The following is a 21057-nucleotide window of genomic DNA, read 5'->3' as shown; positions in this document are numbered from 1 at the left end:
TTTTCCCTGCCACTTCTGGTGTTTCAAAGTAAATGTTACTGATTTTCTGATTGCACTTCACATTCAGATGTATCTGTGATCTGAAAACATTTTTATTTCTATTTCTTTTTTACCTGTATATCACCTGCAGTAGCACCTCTCTTAACATCATAACGCACAACAAAATCACCGTTGAGGAGGGTTTCATCGAGTTCAGGATTTATCTTCTGTTGATCTACAGTTGGCTTAAATAAAATATGAGCCTGCAAAGCAATCAGAAGAAAAGATTTAAAGCAACATAACTTCAAGCTACCACCAACAGCACTACCTGGCAGCTGCTGCTTTACCTTGGTTTCATTCTGCACTTTTGTGAGCGCCTCAGTTAACTCATTTGTCATGAATGTGCTGTCTGTCTCCAAGAAGCGTATGCCCTGGGGCTCGAAGATGTGCACATCGATCTGACAGCAGAGAAGAAGTTGGTGTCAGCATCTCAGAGGAACATGGCTGTGCCCAAAAAACACTGCACTGCTCCCTGCCCAGCCCTCCCCAGGGCAGCTCACCTGGAAGTGCTTAACAAGCTGCTTTGGTCGGACCTTGATCAGCAGCTCAAACTTCCCCAGCTGCCGCTTCAACAGCTCCTCGTACGTCAGCTCAAAAGTGACTTTGCTGGCGGCCGCGATGCTGACGGACACGTGAAACTGCTCCAGTTTTCTGCCTGTGATTCTCGGGGGAAGAACAGAGATTGACCTCCTGTGGGGAAGGTTTGCCTGTGGTGGCCAAAATTTATGACGGGTGCTAAATAATGGCCAAGGGGCCACATGGAATAAATAAAACCAGAGTGGCAGGAAATCTTATTCAACATACAGGAGATTTCTTACATTGCAGACAGTATTATATGCATCACATATATTATATTAGTGTGCCACGGGTGCTGCATATGCAGCCTGAGAAATGGAGCAGAAGCCTCTGGGTGCCCCAGGCTGGGATCAAGCAGGACTGGGACTGAATACATGGGAAGCACAGATTAAATACACTCTGAAAGCATGATGTCTGCTCAAGTGCCACAGTCCCCTGTGCTTGTGGGGAAGCAGACTCAATGACTGAGCATCATCCCAGCCTGGCACAGTGCTCCTGTGTGACAGCAAGTCCTAGGGTAACACTAAACAGTGACACCTCTCAATGGAGCCCATTGCAGAATCAGATATAAATCATATATATATGTGAAAACTTATATATACACACACATCCCCCCCAACCCCTCTGTCCCAACAAGAACCCAAGGCTGCTTTTCACATTTATCCCCGCTGAGAGGTGGCTGGTTCCAGGGTTTAACCCTTCTCCAGCCAGACAAGAAGCCAAGAGCATCAGAGCAGCATTACTCATGGTGGCAACGTACTTGACGAGGCCGGCGCTCTGCCCGTGCAAGACCGCAGTGTCATATTCCTTTTGAGCAGAAGCTTTCTCCTTTATTATTCCTGGGTATACTTTACCATCGATGGACCTGTTTGGTTTCCATAAAAACTAATTAGTATTTGAAGGGGAGGGCTGGGGAAAGAAACAAGAGGAACACTTCACTTTGTAGCCCTTGGGGCATGAGCAGGGAGCATTGACTCACACATCCCTCCCAGTCCAGGAGCCATCACAACACAGCCCTGCTTCTTGCAGGGACTTGGGGAGGCTGGAGCAGGAGTAACACCACCACTGAGTACGTTTGTCACCCACCCTATGCAGCAGGCAGCCTTCCCCTGGCCACCTTCTTTCTATTTGGCTGCCTGCTACTTTGCCCCACAGAGGATATTGTGCAGGACCCTCCAGAGCTCAGTTCCTTGTGCTTTTTGCTCAGCTCCTCCTGAAAAGAAAGATGAACCCACCCACCCCGTCCCCAGAGCTGCCTCCTTCACACCACAGGTAAGGACTGTTCCTACATGGAGAAGTTGGTGATGAAGGCCGTCTTGGGTAACTCCACTTCAAAGGTTGCCTCTCTGGACTCATTAGCTCGGTTGACAATTTTGCTGGTGATGACAGTGTGAGCAAATCGCGATGTGACCCTGCAGTCCACGCGGAGGCTGTAGATTTCAATAGCATGCTGCAAAAAACAAAACAAAACAAACCAGGGTGAAATGGTGACACTCAGTTTTTGCTTCTAAGCAGTCCTTACCTGGGGGGTTATTGGAAAAATTTGATGAAGGAATGTACTTGTTGGGAGGTCTGGTCAGAATCTGTTCATGACCAGACTGGCCATCTGCTTATTCACATCTCTGCAGCTGCAGCCACAGCCCCACACAAAATCTGCAGCTACATCTCTGTGTTGTTGTTCCACAGAAGGCTTCTGTCCAGCCTTTTTCTGTGGTCTTCTCACCTTAGGGTACTCTGAAGCAGCTGCTGTGTCACCCCAATACATTGCCCAAGATTAACCTCAGAAGAATCACTTGCCTCTTTAAGCACTCAACCCACGGAAAGAGATCTGCTGGCTTTTTGCGCAACCATTTATTTGCTGTCCCAGCTGTTGACTTTGCTGCATGTTTTTCAGCTGGGTGCCTTGTGTCACACACGATGCTTAGCAGGTGTGAAACCCTGTGTGGGCCTCCAGCCCCTCACTGGTTGCATAAGCAGGGATGCCCTTTGAGCACTTGTGTCTCTCCTGGTCTGGTGCTTCCAGGGCTCCCAATGCCCAAGGGAGGAGGGAATCGTCCTGGAGCTGCCTGAGAACACCCCACAGGGTGGCTGGATTAGGAACTGCCTGGAGCACCTGCCTCTCCAAACAGCCTCCTTTTGCATTTGGGATGCCTGTTTTAAAGGCCCTACCCGTGTTTCAACAGTAGCACTAAGAAGGGTTGTTCTGGACATCACCAGCCTCACACTAGACCAATAGTTTATTGAAATAAAAAAAGCTCAGCATCAAAACAGATCATCCTACTTCTGTTTTTATTTTTCCAGCCTCACTAATCTTTTGAACAGCTAATTAATCTTTATTTATTTTGATAATTAATCTCCTGTACTTTGCTCACCAATTAATAGCATCCACTGGCCCCTTTATAGTTAGGGCACTGGCCAAAATTCAAAATTCACTAGCCATTCAGTACAAAGCTGTCACAGCTTTGTGCTCGTGCATCAGGGCAGGAGCTGTCACAGCCAATGCCATGTGAGTAATGGATGGATGTTTCTTTTTTCATTATACATTGCTAGAACGTGCTCCATCTACTGCTGCCTGCTGACAATCCAGGACAACGGGAAAAAAACCCCAAAATATTCACCAAGAGAATAATTTCCTGACCCTGGCAGTTTGGGTGCCTCTCCCTGCCTGTGCCTCCCTGCTGCCCGCTCCCAGCTGGAGCCCTCCCTGCCCAGCCTGGGGCTGTCTCTCCCAGGAGTGTCACTTCCCAAAGGCTTCCAAATATCCCCGAGCACCTCTGCTCATGTTTACTGCCCTGCCATGCTCAAACCTGCCCAAGGCACGTTCAGAGGGAGAGGTTTTGCAATGCCTGAGGAGCCCTGAGTTGTGGCTCACTGGGACAGCACAGGCACGTGGTGGCCATCACCACCCACAGAGCATCCTTCTGGCACAGAAGGAGCTTGTCCCATGCAAGACTTGGCCTCTTCAAAATCCACCCTGCCACCACGTGCCAAAGAGACAGGGACCTGCATCCTCTGCTTGCCCAGCCCCAGCAGCATTTTAGGCTGTGACCAGCACAAACAAGCACACAGCGGGGTGCAGTGTGGTGCGAGGCATTGCTGTGCCCTTAGTGAAGGGGGCAGAAGAGGACCAGCCATGGGTGTGCACCTGAAAGCAGTGGGGAGTGACTTGTGGCTGCTCCCCAAGGTGCCACAGACCCATATGCCACATCTGTGGCTTCTCGCAGAGCCCTCGGCCACTCCTGTTTGCCCCCAGCCACAAGACCTGTCCCTGCCTCCCAGAAACCCACCGCATTTTGGTTGCATTTCACACTTTTCTGAATAGACAGAATGGAAATAAAAACCTTCCAACATAAGCTTTCTCTATTTCTCTCATATTGACATTTTAAAAATAAGACCAGTTGCATGCACCCTGAGACGATACAAACCAGTTTGCTTCTCAAGATGGTACAAAGAACTGCCCACTCCCCTCTTCCATTCTGTATAGATCATTAAACACCCATCAGAAACCTCCGGGCACTGCAATGGTCCTCGTTTGGTCCTGCTGTAGCAGCACTGTGACAAGATCCAAATCCCATTCGGTGACCAAGGGAGGCCCATTGGTCCCTCAAATTTGATATTTTACATCCCTGGGGAAGAGCACGAGCAGACACATCTGCAAACGCTCTCCTGCCACATTTATACTACAACAGTCCAAACAACCAACCAAAAAAGCCTCCAAAGGACTCAAAGCTCTGAAATCACAACACAGGACATCCAAGGCTCCATAGGTGGTGGTTACCAGAGGAGTTACCTGCATTACCTGGCCACCTACCGCGATACCACCAGATCACCAAATGAGTAAACAAGATATTGTAAAAATAAACAAATACAAATAGAGCAAATACCTTTTGAGCAACAGTTTCTGCTAATACTACAAGTGAGGAAAAGACCATCAATGCGAGCAACTTTCTCTCCTCCATTTTGGAAAGATTAGATTTTCAACTGAAAACTGGGTTTAACTTAATCAGTTAATGAGTAACTTGTACTTGAGGATATTATGTAGACTTTGAAGAGACTCAGAAACTTAATATTTACATGATAAACATAGGTAAAACTTGGACTTGGTTAACATTTATTTTTCTAACAGATTTTTGCTGTTAAACATTAGAATTTTAATGTTTCATAATGCATAAATTTAAGAAATCTTTATGTTTTCCTTTTAAACTTAGATGTTGCTGCGGCACATGAAATCCCCCAGGCCGAGGAACTGGTCTGTGCAACAAGCTGCATTTTTGGATGCATGAATCTCTACTATACCTAACAGTTATAATTTGAAGGGACATGTTCTTAACATTATCTCAAGCACTTCAGAGATTTGGAGATTGCCAAGACATGCAACATTCACATGAGTGTTACAGCTGGTGACTTCTTCAAACTCTGTGCCTCCCTGCGCAACCAGCCCATGAGAGGTACAGAGCAGCCCTCTTAAAACATCCCTTTTTGCCTCCTCTGACAAGCTATAATCCTTGTTTGTCAAATAACAAAGTCAGTTGTGGCTTATCTTTAGCTAAACAGTAAAAACAAAGTAATCAAACCTTGCCTGGACTCCCGAGGGAGAGAGGCACCAAGTCAGTGTCTGTATGTACGTGTACAAAGACACAAACCACCCAGAACGGAGCGCAACCACAGCCACGCACAGGAGCACATCTGACACAGGTGTGACACATCCAGTCAGGGACTCTGCAAAGCTGCCTTTAACCCCTGCACTCAGCAGGGCAGTTTGCACAAAAGGTTAGTGCTGTCAGAGCTCTGCACTGGAAACTGAGTAAAATTACTATTTTTACCTCTTATTTTATAATAAATTCTTCATCCAACGGAGACGGAACATTTTCTGTGAAGTTTTTGTTGGTCAAAGGTTGGCTTGTAACCCTGGAAAAATAAATTCTCTTAAAAGTCCAATTTTATACACAAATAATTATGGACAGTGTTATAATAACATAATTCCTAAAATGCATGCTGACTCATGTGGTGTTTAGATAGTCTTCTAACACAAGACAGCTCGCATGACTATTTAAAAGGTACTTCTCCAAACAAGTCGTTGTAATATCTGCCTCTTCTACAAAGCATTTTAAACACATTGTGGGGAAATAACTGGGGTTTTAGGCAGTGGGGTAAAAAGACCCTGGGTAGAACCCATTTCAGAAGTTCATCTCCTCAGCCCTACAACTGGGGAAATCAAGGTGAGAAATGGGGGTAAAGGACCAAACAGTCACGAGCCATTTTTACACCACATGTCCGGGGCTTGCTTGATTTATTGGAAAGCTTTCAGTGGGCTTCCTTTGTTCATTCATTCCCAGCACAAGAAAGCAAAATGCTTGAAAATATCAACAGGACAGGAAAAATAACATCTCTTGGGGCTGTAGTTCAGAGGCTCTCTTAGGCACGTGCAGCCCCCGGTTCCTGTATGTATTTATACAAACACATGTACACAGGTACGTTAACATGCAACCGGCCGATACTGAAGAGATGCAATCCGGAAAAGCCCCCTATTCCCTCAGCCTGGGCAGACAAAGCCTGAATCCTGCACTCTTACCATGGTTTCCCTGCCCATCTGCCCTGTGCTGGCAGCTCCAGGGTAGCAGACAGCCTTTGCTCAATTAAACCTGCACTCTGTCCACACAAAGCCACTTTCTCCTATTGCTTTTTGACAGCATTTTCCCCCTTGTAACTCCATGGTAGTAGGTGATGCCATTAATTGCCTTAAATTAACACAAAGATCTGGTGGAAATACATACATCTGTGTTTGTTTCATTGCTGCTTTACAAAAAAACACCCAGATGGAGAGCATGTTTCCAGCAGCCTCAGATTTGCGAGGAGACGCTAATACAGGGCTCAACAATTTGTTACTTTGACAGATATTTATAAGTTCATCATAAAGATTCTGTTGAGCAAAGCCTGGACTTACAAGGCTTGTGCTTTACATAACTCTTCTTAAAAAAAAAAAAATCACTTCTTCCAGGCAGACTGTGTATACTACCTGCAAATACTGTATTATTTATAGCATGACATAAATATTTATATTTTAACAGAGAAAAATTAGAACTGCTATACATTTCATTAACTTCTACAACTCGTGTAATGCTTTAATCCCTTAAAATACACAGGATTATACACTTAGTAGCCCAAGATCCCCATGAGCCAAAGCTTTAGCTTTAATTAAGTGGATCTGTCATCCATTTTCTAATACTCATGTAAAATCACACGGATGTTAAGGAGCTGCCTTAACTGCTCAGATTTAGGCTGCGTGGTCAGCTCTGCCCTGCTCCTGGGTGCATGGAGCCAGCCAGCACCCGGGGAAGCTGTGAAATCTCTCCTGTGTTCCTTTGTGTCTTGCTGAAGGGAAATCTCATGCTCAGCTTTGTCCCCAGACTGAGCACCTTGCCCTGTTTCTGCACAAATGGCCCATGACAGCCGCCCACAACAGCCATCCCCACCAATGTTCAGTGCCTGTTGCTGCTGGGGCACTGGGCACCAATCCTGCAGCACCCAGCGCTTCTTACTCTGAGGAATGAACATGCTGTGAAATTACTTCAGATCCCTGGAGGAAGGATCTAAATCCACCATCACAACAGGAGATACTTTCGAGTGTAAAATGACCCAAAAGCTCAAACTCTGGGGCTTTGTTCATGCACTTCTCTATCACTATTCCTCATTATGATAATGAGGAAAAAAAAGAAAGAACATATATTTTCCATTATTGGACTTGTTAGATTCACAAGGATGAGGAAAAAGATGACAAAGCTCTCTAGGCAGCTTTATATCTGTTCACCTCACCTACGAGTATCTCCTGTCCAGGAGCAACAGCCAGTTAACTTGCACAGCAGCAAGGCTGGGGACAGGGGAGGATTCCTGCAATTCAGACAGACCTTACTGTCACAAATGGGGAGTGACTTTGTCCCAGGGATACACTTTTATCTCCAACAGATGTTTTTTAAATTAGGTCCATCTTAAAACACAGAAAAAGAAAAAAAAAAGATCCCTGGTCCTGAGCACTTACTGTCACACTGGGAAGCATCAGAAATAATTGAACATGAGGACATCCTGGAAACTAAGCTGTTGGCAAAATCCCAAGTTTCTGGTAGATAACTTACTTTGTTTCCCTGCCACATCCATGCTGCAGGTCCGTGGGACACAGAGGCTCTGTGCTTTGCTAAGTCAGCACCAACACAACTGAAGCCACATCTGACATACAGCACCCTCCTCCCTCCTGCCACCCAGTCTAGCAAACTCACAATATTCTGTCAGTTATCTTGTACAGAAGAAAGTGATAACAATATTTTGCCCCACTTTGTCCCTCTCCATACTTTTTTTAATTATTAAACAACTTCCTGCCAACTTCTCATCACAGATTAATTAATGAGGGTTTGTTAAACCCGATGCAGGGACAGCTGCAGTGTTATCAAAGTGGGAAATTTTCCCCACTGTGTTTGGTTTTGTTTTTATCTTCAAAGCTCTGGAAGGGGTTTTTCTCAGAGGAAAAGGCTGTGCTGAGTTACCTGTGAGGAGCCCGGGCCCCAAGGAGAAACGGTGTCCAGCAGAGACAGGAGCCAGGGTCTTGGCTGCAAATAGTAATCTTTGAAAGTGAAAAAAAATGGGGCAGGGCAACACACCCATGGTATCTTTAATTTTTAATTTTTTTTAGGGCAACCTCCCCCTTAAACCCAAAGGATTTGCTGCTGCCTTTTGCACATCCCACTCCACAGCCTCTCTGGGAGCTTTGTGGACATCAGCACGTTTTATCTGTCAGGTGTTTGGGACACAAAGGCAAAGATGATTATTATTCATGGTGCACAGAGACCATTGATATCTCTTTCATCTCTTACTCAGGTTTAACCAGTGCAAAATTAAAGTGATTCTTTAAATAAAGGTGGCACCTACCTTATCATCCCCAAATGTGCTCCCAAGGACTCGGGGTGTGAGACAAGTGTGGCAGCTGCCAACAAAGTTCATGTTTGAGCATAAAGATCCAGCTGAGGGGAATTACTCCAGTTTATAACCTCGGGGGAAAAGAGGTTTGAGGTTTAATGCAGCAAATTAAGATGTAAAAAGAGTTGCAAAAAAACAACTTCCACTCAGAGTGGGTTTGCTGCTGTACAGACACTCAGCAGGTTGTTCAGTCCGGAGGGACATGGCGCCTGTGCTGCCTCCTCGCTTGATCCAACAGAACCTCCAGGATGTGAGGAAGAAGCCACTGTGGAATGTGCTGGAAGCCCTCCCTCGGTGCTGGAGCACACTGACAGCCCGGCATCTTGCCCCCCACAGAGTCGTTTGTGGGTAAACCCCGGTGCTGCTGCGCTGGGGGCTGTGAGGGGCCCTGAGGGGGAGGGCGGGAACCCTGAGGGGCCCTGTGACACACCCCAGCCCTGAGGGGCCTCACCGGGGCGCCGCTGCCCTCAGCACAGATTTGGGTGAAATGTCCATGTTTCTGAGACATCCCTTCCATCAGCTCCTCCTCAGCTCCCTCTCGGTGAGTGCACAGGGTGAGGACATTGCACTGACACTACAACTGTGTCACCTGAATGTTTGTTCTTTGTGTCTGACAGAGCAGATCATAGCTTGGAATGACAAAGTCTCCACAGAATTAATCTAAGCCTAAATTGAAATTAGACACCACAGTGTGCCGAGCTGTGTCCAACAATCTTTTTTTATTAAACCATTATAGCAAATACTGTTCAAAACATAGAAATAAAACACATAATAAAAATCAACATTGCAGTTTTAGCCTTTGATGTGAGTCTATTCCCTACTTAATGACTTACAGTAGAAATTAGCTACTTAGGTCTACAGTGACTTTCGTATAAGGGGCAGAAATCCGTGAAAATGTTGTGACAATCATCGGGGTGAGACACATCCAGCTCTGCTGTCAGCCAAAGATGCTCTTGGCTGGCTCTCCTTTCGGTTTCTCAAAGACTGTTTCACCCCCTGTCCGATCCCGGCTGAATATGGAGGGTGCTGCAGAGCCCATTTGTTCTTGGAAAAGAAAACCAGGAGAGGCAATCAGTGAAGTCACACCACAAATTTGGGGAGTAAGATGAGTGCTGCTGAAATACATATATACATATTTGATAAATATTTCATCTGTCCATCAGCTTCCCAAACCTCATAGCACAGCCCTCCCACCCCAGGCAAGGGGCAGCTGCCAGCGCCTGTTGATGGTTGCTACCATTGACTGGCCCCAGATCCTCGCAGCTCCTTTAGAAACTTGGAAACTACTGAGGCCCAGGCTACTATGCTTAAAAGGGGTTAAAATTAATCATTTTTCCTTATATTCACCTATTGGTGATGGAAAAGCAACACAAAACCAGAACATCGGGGTGTTCTGTGCAAGCAGCCACTCTCTTCTCTCTCACTTTGTGCCCTTTGTCCCTCCCCAGTTTCTGCTTTATCTCAAACACACCAAATTCATCCAACGGAGAGACCAGAAATCCCCAAATCTATGACCAAGCCTCCAACCTTCAACTTGGGCAGTCATTGGCATTGACTATGGTCGCAAGGCTTGGTTTGAACCTTGGTTCAGAAGGCAAAGTCAGGGCTCTCTCTCCCACTTTCTCCAGACAGGGAGAACACTCAGGCCAAGCAGAGCCCTGTTGGCACCTCTTGGTGCCCTCAGGATGATGGATGCAAACCCCCTGCACAGCCAGGCCAGGCCAGGGTCGGTGAGCACACTTTCAGAGGTGTACCCTTTCACTTAAAAAGAGCAATTAAGTTGATGTTTTACTTTGGAAGATTCCTTAACTGCTTCCATCAAGGAGACTTACCACACTGCTTCATCACTTGGTAGGTTTTGGATTTAATTTCCTGGTTTTTGGAAAGGTTTCCTCTAGCTCCTTTGAGGTCTTCTTCCTTCACTGGAGGACGCTTCTTTTTCACAGGAGCTGGCTGAGAAACAGACATATTGTCCACACATCAGTATTTCGTGCTTAGCTGCATAGGGAACAGAGCTGCCTTAACCCAAAGGCTACAACATACACAGCTGCTAATACAATATTGCACCTATTTCAATTCCAAGACTGTGCACTCAGCTACTGCAGATCTTTGCACATCCATGATTCCGCTGCCCTTCCCAAAGCCTGCTGCCACCATTACTGTTCAGTTCTGAAATTGTCTTCTGATTGTACAGCCTTTGAAAAAGGTTTTTGGGTTTTTTTAAATTTATTTTTAAATGTTCTCTATCCAGCCCTGCTGGGTCATTCTGCAAGTACAGGTTGGTAATTCAAGAATTTGTCCAATATTTGGCAAGGAAAAAAACCTTCATTACTAAATTGTGTTTGTGCCTCAGTTTACTCACTACTACTTTGGGAAATTGGTCAGAGACATTCTGAAATCTGGCTTGATTTAGTTGGAATAAACTTAACACTTCACCTGTAGTTATTGATCTTAAATTTAGGGAACAGAAGTATCTGAGCACTCAGCAGTGTTGTCTAATCTGAAACACAGGACTCAGAACCCAAAGGAGAAGAAAATCTAGTAGAGAAACATGCATCATCAGGTGGTGCACTGCAATGTCCAAGTACTAATCCGTTTACAGTTTATCTTGCTAGAAGAAAACCAAGATACCATGGGTTCACATCAGCCCTCATATCCCTACCTTTAAATTAGCACTTCAAAGTCAGACACAATGTCAATCAGCAGCAGTAGCACCACTAACAATCCTTCTTCACTTCAAATTCACAGACTGTGAAGGTCCCACCAGGCAGATGCTCCAGCGGAGTGCAAGGGCACAGGAAATATGATTAAAAAGAATAAAAGACCCCCACACTCCAGCTCTAACATTACACACTGAATCATCAATGAGAAACTTCTCTGACCATCGATACATACATAGGACTTGTGACATTTGGGTTCTGGCAGCGTTGGAGACCATTTATACATTTCTAGGCACTGCCTGTAAAGCTAAAACAGTTGTGGAGGGAAACAAATGCCTCCAGGCCCAGGAATGGCTGGAGCAGCATGTCCCAGGGAGCTTGGAGAGACAGGGGCTGGCTGCACCAGAGCCTTCGGCATGTTTCCTACCAGCTGTAAATTCCTAGGAACGCTCAGAATAGCTCTCCCTCAATCCCATTTGCATGTGTTGTGGGAAACAAAACATTCACAAGACCTCTGGGGAAAACACTCTACAAGTAGCCAAAGCAAGCAAGGGTGGTAGCAAACCCTTCAAAATTCACAACAGCTTTTGGTACCAAACATGTCTCCAGCCAGGGTTACATTTGTAATGACAACTGACATGTGATGGGAATGGTCCCCCATAGCTGCTCCACAGGCAGCCAGTACAGAACTGTGCTGGCTCCAACACAGAAAGGGGAAAATACTCCTTGTTTTGTTAACAGGAATATGAAACCTGCTAAGGTCCTTCATCCATTATTGCCAAGAGACAATAACTGCCAGGCTTCTTTCCACCAGGACAGGGGACTTCTTGGAAACAGGGTAAGGAAAGGAGACACTTGAATGCACTGAGACCCAGCCACACTGAGCAGAACTGTTGAATTTCACCGTTATTTCAAAATAAAAACTCTCATGCTTTGATTACAGGTGGATTTTCCAGGAGGACAGCTGCTATGGATTAGCTGGCCCCCGGCTAAAAAGCAAAAGAGCTGCACAGAAAAGTTAGTGTGAGCCACCGAGGTGAGTGCTGGACCTGCCAGCACCAGCAGCTGTCAGCATTGCAGCCGCACAACCGCTAATTGCTCCCAACGTAAGTGCGTTTGTAAGCAGCGTCTGCCAGAAGCCATTCCCAGCTGGCACAGCCTGCGCTTTATCTCCTCCTGTCACAAGTCAAAAAGTGTTTGTTTACAAGACATATGACCAGTTTAAGTCTCTCCTTCTTCGGAGCAACAAAAATAAGCTGAATTGAGTTACTCTACACTGTTAAAGTGTTTTTCCCTTCTGTCCTCCCCATGTTCTTACTCTGCATCCCACCATGTAAAACTGTCACAGTTGGGAGAACTCTGCCAGGCACATGTAGCTTGTGTTGAAAACATAACACATGAAAAACTCAACGTTTTTGAGCTAATTTTAAGATCACTTTGAAACACCGATTATTGGGGAACACAGTAAAGACAAACCATTAGTTACAAAATGAACATAAAACTGGGGAATACAACATCTCAGTCTCAAATATTGTATCTTAACAGTTCTAACTTTCAGTCACACTCTCTCTTCTCCTCCATGTTCATACATTAAGCTTTACACAGTAGCACACTTCAGGATAGCCACATCCTTTCAAAACCACTGCCAAAAGTTCAAATCAGTGTCTGAGAAAGTGTGTTGGAAAAGCAGAAATCACTCCTTCTGTGGAACAGCCCAAACCAGAACAGTGGAAATGACTTTTCCTTTCCGATATAAATAAAAATATTTATGGTAAACCAGAACATTTTAAAACTAAATTAACCATGTAGAGGGCAGTTGCTTTCCTTCTTCATCAAATAATCCCTCCTAGCAACTTGTTAAAATATATAACCACAGCATTTAAATACTTCAACATAATCGAATAAGACACACAGCGCAGAAAAGCTGAATTCACTGGTTAATGAGAAACGTGCTCATCAGCTATTCCAAGCAAACCTTTTAAAATGGTAACACATTTGTCAGGCTCTGTGCTCTAACGAGAGCCAGCCTGACAGATCTCCCCATACCTGTGACATAACTGCGGAGCTCACTCAACCGTAATCCCTTCCGAGGTTCTTTCCCGGCTTTGATTAAATCCAGCCTGGGCACTCTGTGAACGCCTGTTCTTTCCCCTCGACTTATATAGAGCATCTAACATGAAGTCATTAGCTGGGTCATTTTCCCAAAGCAGACCCCAGGATGATTCAGGTTGACAGAGGCTGTTGTTGTTGAAAGGTTTATTCTTAGCGATGACGAGGGTTTGCAGTATTTGCTGTGCCCTGTGCCTGGGGACGGATGGAGCTGGGGCTGATGAGAGCAGACAGCTGTGGCAGCGGGACTGCGGGGAAGCCCGATCCACCACAAAACGACTTCCCGGGGAGTCCGCTGGGGCTCTATTTATAACTTTAAAAGGCAAAAAACTTTGTTACAGACACAGAACTGACTATGAACTCTTGAGGGGGGAGAAAATTTTTGTGTTTCTTTCCCAATGTAACAAAATACGCATTCTCAAAGATTATATAAACCTAACAGCCAAAGCGTAACACTGTGCCCCAAATCACTTTTGCACTGGGATCTTTAACAGAAGAGTATTTTGGAGAGTTAAAGTAGGACATGGTTTTACCTTTACAGTTCTATTGCTCTGATGCTGGCTCTTACACAATTAAGGGTATAAACATCACTTTCTACTTACAGCAGTATCAGTAAGTTTAATCATTTCACCTGTTATCTGTATAGGAATGGATTACTCAGGCATTAATAAATCAGCGTTCCTCACTGTATGTGCTGACAGTAGTAATTTTTTTTCCCAGAACTTCCAAGATTTTTTTTCTCTAAACAGTTAAAAAAAACCCCCAACTCTAAACATGAATTCTAATTGTTATTACTAGGAGAGGGTTGGGTGGGGTTTTTAAAAATAGTTTTTTACATTAATTCTTTGCACCATGCAAAAAAATCAGCTTCTGTGACTGTACTCAACACCTACAAAGAACCAAGACTCCAGCCAGGTATGTTGCTACGGGGAAGGCAGATGTGGCAGACCTCCAAACATCTTTTACTAGAAACAGTGACTGCTGTAGCAATAGAAGTCTGCCCCAGCCTTTTCTCGAGCTCTGTGTTTTGTTTAAGCCACAGAGCAACACAGGATGTAAAATAATTTTTTTTTCCATTATGAAAACATGAAATCAACAGCACAGCACTAGTGCCATACGATCAGGACTACGAGATTTGTCAGTTGTGAACTATCCCCCAGGCCTCCGGTGTCCATTTTGCCTTTAAACTGAACTCTTTCCAGGCCTAAGATGCTTTCTTCTACGTGACTACTGGGGGAATTATCTGTAGGTTAAGAAGCAGTTTGGATGTTCTGTACTTAGCCATTCCTTATGTTGAATTTCTATTTTAAACCTGTGGCTTAGTAAAAGTTTCTGTGGAACAGCAGTACCTTTTAGTAGGCTAACAAAGCAGTCAGAAAAAAACATCCCCATTTAGAAAAAATAGATTTTTTTCTATTGTACAAAGTAAAACCTCTCCTTTTCTACTAAGATGTTTCTATATGTTTTTCAGCCCTATAAGCATCTCAGTTCTGATGCTATCTATTAGAACAGGAAAATAACATTCTGCATGTTTAAAGCAAATATTTAGAATTCAAGACACTGAACTATTTTTTCCCCTTCAGCTTTCAAAATTGCTTCCTTTAATTTGTACTACATATTCCTCACTCAACAAAAATTATGCTTTCCTGGCAATTTAATTTATACAAACAAAATCATTACAGGTACAACATCAAAACACTTCCAGCTTGCATGCTGTTTGGGGGTAGGAGATGAGGTGCTTCAGAGGTAGGCAGCGTATCCTCCAGTTTCCAAGACATCTCCTATAGCCCAGACAATTCTATTTTCTTTGATTATACATTTCCTAAACCCAATGCTGAACAACATGCACAACCATTTCCTCTTATAGACCATGGGCCAATTGTTCTGTACAAAAAAACAACCTAAATCTGCAGTTACTTACATTTCAGAGCAGAAATCCTGTTCACCTGGTTGAGGTCTTGAGATCTGTTCAATAGGACAGGAATGACAATGAAACAAGATAGGCTCATTTATTGAATAGCGAATATTAAAAATGTAAGTTAACCCTCTTCCATCTTCCACTGCAACACTGTGGAAAACTCCTTTGCTGAGGAACAGCTGCAGCTAAAATATGGCAAAGACCATGGACAATTTAGTGAATGCACAAGCTCCTGGCCTCTGTGCTCTCCAGGACACACAGATCTTACAGAACACTTGACTTCTCCTCCAGGAAACTGCTAAAATCCCTCAGTGGACTGACAAGCTTGACAGGTTGAAGATTATTCTCTGAATTCCCGTTAAGGATGCAGTCAGTACGGGGCTGCTTGTGCGTAGTAGGTGGGAAGTAAACAAAGTAATGGGTAAATGTGACAGAGGAGCTACAGAGGTGGCAATGGATCAATATCGTGCAGGTCCAGCCCAGCAGAACACACTGAACTGCTCCCACCAAGACAGGGAGGGGTGATAGCAACAGTAAAGCAGAAATCCTGTTCTTAGAGAGCTATCTTGGCATAGAGGTATCAAACTGACATCATTTGCAGCCTAAAAAAAATAAAATAAAAAAAAATATTGATCACATGCACGTAGTCATGTCAGCTCCACAGTGAGCCAGATCTTGTCCTACATGGTCCTTCTCATTCCTCCAGTGTGCTGAAAAACTGATGGTAGATACCTTGTCATACCTCCAGTGAACCTGGAGAGTAAAATGGCACCTTTCTGCCCAACAAAACAGGAAAAAAAAAAAATCAAGCTAGGCTACACTCATTTTGTTGGGTACAGTAAGGGAAGTCCACGTGCTTGCTGCAGACACTTTGGTAATCAAAGAAGCTGCTTCCGTGGAGCTTAAGAGACAACTCTGCACTATATAAGACAGCACACAGGAGTGATGTCTTCTTCAGACAGTAAAGAATCAGCGCTGCTTCCCCCTTCCCCTTCTGTGTGGTTTTGGGAAGTAGCAGAGACTAAAGCAAGCAAGGAAGACACTGGTCATCTCCAGCATGTTGCCCTCTGGAGACAGGGGACAGGACTTGGTCCTAGAATGAGACATCCCCCCATATGGCCATTTTCTGACTCCGAGGAGGTACTACACTAGTTCTGTGATACAAGGCACTGCACAAGCAAACTTCTCATCAGGACCCTCACACATCTTCCAGTCGCTTGCATTTCTACTGCCTGCTGCAAACGAATCAGAAGGGGAACAGAAGATAAAACAGGTTAACAAGTTACTGAATTAGGCCGTGCCTCTGCCAAGGGGCAGGACAGCAGAGATAAATTCAGAAATTCCTAAGTTTACACGTTCTTGTTGCCAATGACCTAAAGGTCTGGCTTTGCTTGAAAAGCCAAATGCAGGCTGTGATAATCAGCAGTGTGGTTAAAGCATTTTAACAACATCCTACACTCCACAAAGCCTCAGGTCAGTGTTCTGCAATCTCAGGAGTTCTCAAGTTGCACATTGAAGGTTTTATTTTCAATACAAACATACAGATGGTTATTCTCGATGTGTGTGCAAAAACCCTCCTCAGGGAACAGATCCTAGAAGGGCTTGCAAGGATTCTTACTGTTGTAAATAAAATTTACTACTTAAGAACAGTGGTCCCTCCAACTGAAATGAGACTTGCTATTAAGGTAAATGAATATTTTGAAATTAATACCAACATGAGAGTGGAAAAAATTAGATCTGCAGTTCTGAAGTTAAACTCCAGTAGTAAAATCTGCTTTCCACAACTGCACATTATCAACATGGAAACACATGCACTTTTAAACAGAACAAGCATAACACAAGAGTACAAATCTGTAATAAGTCAAACTTTATTGTAAACCATTATACAATGTAATTACATCAGATACCCTTAGAAGTTTAAGGTAACACCACTGATTAAACAACATGGTCCAAACAGAGGGCAGCAGAATACAGCTGTTGGTTTTGCTCACATAGGCTATACTCTGAATTTACTTACAAACCCAACATTCAGTTTGAGACGGATACCCACACAAAAAAAAAAACCACCTACAAAAGAGTCCCTTTTTTAAAGATACTGCAGTTTTACTTTGTAAAACCATAGTAGTCATTTTCAGTAACTGAACTGGAAACTTTACCTAAAAAAGTTTGCATGCCTATGCTGTAGATCTACTCTGACTTGACGTGGATGAATTTATTTGCTTTCATTACTGGTTTCTCCTGTAAAAAGCACAGCAAAGTTGCAAACACGGGTTAGTCAAGCACAGTGGCAGATATTCCTGGTGAGGCTCAGCTCTCAGCAGACCGTGAGAGCCCACACCTCCCTCCCCAGGCACAGCTGGAATCGGAGCAGACACCTGGGAGGGGATCGCTTTGCATTGCTCTAATTTGCAACTCAGTTTCTGAGTTTTCCCTGAAGAAAAGCTATAGTACATTTTATTTAGCAACATTAACATACAGCATTTACCTACTTAAAGTAAGACAAGGGGACCTGAACATATTAAAGCCAGAATTTGAAAACCACGTATTAAACAACACCATTGTTTTAAATTTATGCAGACGTGTCACAGGTTGGATACTAGAAACAGTTAACACATTTAGGTTGACCATTCGTGGTAAATTCGATCTCCACCAACACTTCTGTGTCTCTTCTGTAAGTTACAATCCCTTTCTCTTACTTTGGCATCTACTACATAGCTTATTTTCATTAAACAGAATCACATTTTTCAGGCACAGTCTGAATTAAATCTTTGCTATACGTTGCCCTGAAGAACATTTACCAGGCATGAATTTAGAGAGCCAATTTGAGGATAATGCAAATGTCATCATGTTGCAATATTACTACTGGATCAAGTCTTTATGAAAAATGTATTATTTCAGACTGTACTCCCAATACATTTCAACTAACAGTAAGACATAGTGAAGCACTAGGCACATACTTCCTTCTCACACATATAAAACTCTTCAGACAAAAGCACTTGTCCCACTTGTACCTACTGCAAGAATTCCAATTTTTATCTTGCAAAGAGGAAAACTGCCAATTATTACATTTTCTCTCTCTTTCACATGATAACAATGAATAGAAAAAAAACCACCCAGTTTTTGTTACTTGACTAAGATTGTGAATAATTTTATCTTAGTAAAGTTAGTGCTGTTTTTTCCTCTCTGAAGATATGCTCCTCCTGTTGCTACTGTGTATTTAAAATACTTCTGTCTCTTTGGCTCATAGTGCTTTACTACATCTTGCTAGGCATATCAAAATCTCAAACCAAGTGACATTTAAGCACTTTAGACAGGAAAAATTAGCCATTCATATACCTTTACTATAACCATCTTCAAGAAACTGCTCCATAGTGCTTTACACTGTTTTGTGCCAATAAGTTTGAGGTCTGCTCAAAACAAATATTTTCACATGATTAAGGCCATAATTTTATACTGACACTTCACAGACTAAACATGAGACTAGAAATAATTTTGGTAACTTAAGTAACTGGGGAAGAGGAGGGAAAAGGAAGATAAAATGAAAGCTCATACAGTTAAATTTGTGTGCGCTGCTCAGTTATCTCTGAGGGTTGATGAGGATAGTGATGGCTGTGCAGTGGTATGTAGCATATGTTGAATAGATTCATTTCACTATCGGAAATAGAACAAATCCTATGCTAAAAAAAAATAATAAATGCTGACATTTGTGACAAGAGCCAGTCCTAGCTCTTAGATCCCTTTGGAAAAGTGATCTGTATGAGACTATTCTGTTGATGGAAATGAATTCCATGAAGTACTGTGCTTTTGGAGATACACACCTGCCCAGTGGTAAATAGTCAAGAGAAGATGCAGGTCACACAATCAACAGAGGAAAAAAAATTCAAAATCAAAAACCTAAAACTGAAGTGACACTGATTAGGGACATTTCCCCATCCCCCATTTCAGAATAACTCAATTAAGCTTTCATTGTCATTAGCTTCTGGATTTAGTCTAAAAGAAACACTAGTACTTAAACTTATTGCAGTTAAAACATTTCAGTGCACAGTAACAGAGGTCAGTGGCCCAACTAAACTCACAAACGTTGGTTTGGTAAAAATGTCCCTTCTAGCCGGCCGGACACGCTGAGGTGTACCTGAAATCTCAGAACATTGTGTTCACCTCGGCAGCCAAGCAGTGAAAAGGAATGCTGGAATAGTGAAAAGAAGTACAGGAGCGCACAGTTCAGTATCTACTAAGGCCCAAGAACCCCATTTAAGTGGTCTGGATAATAACTCACATTAAGACCTAGTAAATCTATAAAAAATGTAAAAAATCTTAAAAAGTTCTGAGCAGTTTTCCAATGAAACTGTTTGGTTTAAGGCTTGGAACATTTCTGATGTCCAGATACTACAACAGATTTGCAATTAAGGTCGGTTGTCACCTCTTTAACACATTGCCTTGTCCTGCATCAGGTTTAACTAAGCAAGGAAAGCTGTCGGAAACAATCATTTGGAAAATATGCAAAGCAAAAGGATGTCACCAAAAACATGCCTGCTAGGTTTCAGATCAGCACAGTGTTGTCAATTATCAGAAGACAAGACACTGAAAATCACAAAAATTATGTAGTAAAAACTGTATTATACCTCTTGGTTGTTTTGTTTTTTTTTTTTTAATACTAAAGGATAGCCAGACTTTATGGAAATCAAACAGGAGAATTTTTTTTTTTTAAAGGACATTAAATAGAAGATTTCCAACAAAAAACAAGGGACAGAATTACTTGCAATACTGTAGCACAACTGCTTCAATCAAATCACAGTCCTGTACTGCAGGTCCTGTATAAGGAGAAGAAATGTTCCATCTCTTTTGCGTTATTTGAGAGGTATGCGCAAGAGACTTGCAGAAACAGAAATAATTAGAGTCATCCATAGATATTAATTTCTCAAATAACCTATTACGACAGATTTTTGTTATACACTAAAGTGCACATTTGTCATATATGCAAACACCACCTCCTATTAAGGAATTTTCAAATTATGTGGTCAAAAGCACATTTAGGACTGCATTTTTAGTGATATTTGGTGACTTCAGCAGTGACAGAGTTTTTCCCTTCACAATCCCTTTGTCTTAAACCAGGACACAAGTATAAATAAGATTTTCACTACAATTATTTTGACCTGTTCTGCACAAAAAAAAAAAAGGGAACTGCACCCTTTTCTCTGACAAAGAGAATCTTTAAATACAACTGTATGAAAATATAACTTAAATATAAAATAGTCAAATAGATTTGAGGAGACTTGGAAAAAAATCTTTGTTCCACCTATTAGTTCCATAGGTACCTGGTAGCAAGTAAACATTTGTACTTAAAAAAATAACGTTAAGTTACAGCTTGTAACCATAAACTATTCTGCTCTAGGAATTATGCTGCAAAAGCTAGTTTTAGTAATAAAACACACTCCTTTAACTTAGTTGATTCTGATGCCTTTTTGAGAACATCTTAAACTGTATCATCATAAGTGAAAGATTGCTGGATCTGTTTTTCTATGATCTCCTCTGAAATGTCAGATACAAATCCTCTTAGCAACTCGTCCTTAACAACACTGGTTTTCACATATGATGAAAAGACATTCTTGCATAATTGGTCAGTGTGTCTGTAGTGCAACTGAACTGGAAGTCTTCCAACTGTCTGCATTCTGTTGGTAGACCTTGCTTTTAAGTCAGTTTGTATGAAAAGGGAGATGCAATTGCAACATTAAAACCCACTGACTGAAGTTTTTGTCATGAAACCTGCAAATACACAGGTCAGGGAATGTG

General features: G+C 42.9%; 2 protein-coding genes across 3 annotated transcripts in view; both read right to left on the bottom strand.

The window, feature by feature from the left end:
• The window catches only part of ITIH4 (inter-alpha-trypsin inhibitor heavy chain 4), an 18687-nt gene extending 14113 nt beyond the window's left edge, over nucleotides 1-4574 (bottom strand). Inside the window, exons 1-6 of the mRNA XM_029085718.1 lie at nucleotides 4500-4574; nucleotides 1905-2065; nucleotides 1376-1480; nucleotides 540-702; nucleotides 327-437; nucleotides 114-242 (exon numbers count right to left, since the gene is read on the bottom strand). Of these exons, the coding sequence (XP_028941551.1) occupies nucleotides 114-242; nucleotides 327-437; nucleotides 540-702; nucleotides 1376-1480; nucleotides 1905-2065; nucleotides 4500-4574 (744 nt within the window). The remainder of the gene's footprint in view (nucleotides 1-113; nucleotides 243-326; nucleotides 438-539; nucleotides 703-1375; nucleotides 1481-1904; nucleotides 2066-4499) is intronic.
• Nucleotides 4575-9376: 4802 nt separating this feature from the next.
• MUSTN1 (musculoskeletal, embryonic nuclear protein 1) lies at nucleotides 9377-13716 on the bottom strand. 2 transcript variants are annotated; one of them, XM_010171040.1, is made up of 3 exons: nucleotides 13287-13716; nucleotides 10413-10533; nucleotides 9377-9624 (listed from the first exon to the last, which is right to left on the bottom strand). In XM_010171040.1, exons 1-3 carry the CDS (start codon nucleotides 13293-13295, stop codon nucleotides 9518-9520), a joined length of 237 nt encoding a protein of 78 aa, XP_010169342.1. In that variant the 5' UTR covers nucleotides 13296-13716; the 3' UTR covers nucleotides 9377-9517. The 2 variants fall into 2 exon arrangements, with proteins under 2 accessions (XP_010169342.1, XP_010169341.1); XM_010171039.1 differs by lacking the exon at nucleotides 13287-13716 and having other exon boundaries at nucleotides 9518-9624; nucleotides 10413-10548.
• Nucleotides 13717-21057: the final 7341 nt, after the last annotated feature.

The sequence above is a fragment of the Antrostomus carolinensis genome, unplaced genomic scaffold, assembly GCF_000700745.2.
Source record: "Antrostomus carolinensis isolate BGI_N321 unplaced genomic scaffold, ASM70074v2 scaffold42856, whole genome shotgun sequence".
Lineage (NCBI taxonomy): Eukaryota > Metazoa > Chordata > Aves > Caprimulgiformes > Caprimulgidae > Antrostomus > Antrostomus carolinensis.
This window is presented reverse-complemented; position numbering and strand designations above follow the sequence as displayed.

Coding starts and splice junctions, on each gene's coding strand:
- MUSTN1 (XM_010171039.1), bottom strand. CDS start 10,548: ATGTCTGTTTCTCAGCCAGCTCCTGTGAAAAAGAAGCGTCCTCCAGTG. Junction 9,625..10,412: donor CCAAGTGATGAAGCAGTGTG/GTAAGTCTCCTT, acceptor TTCTTTTCCAAG/AACAAATGGGCTCTGCAGCA.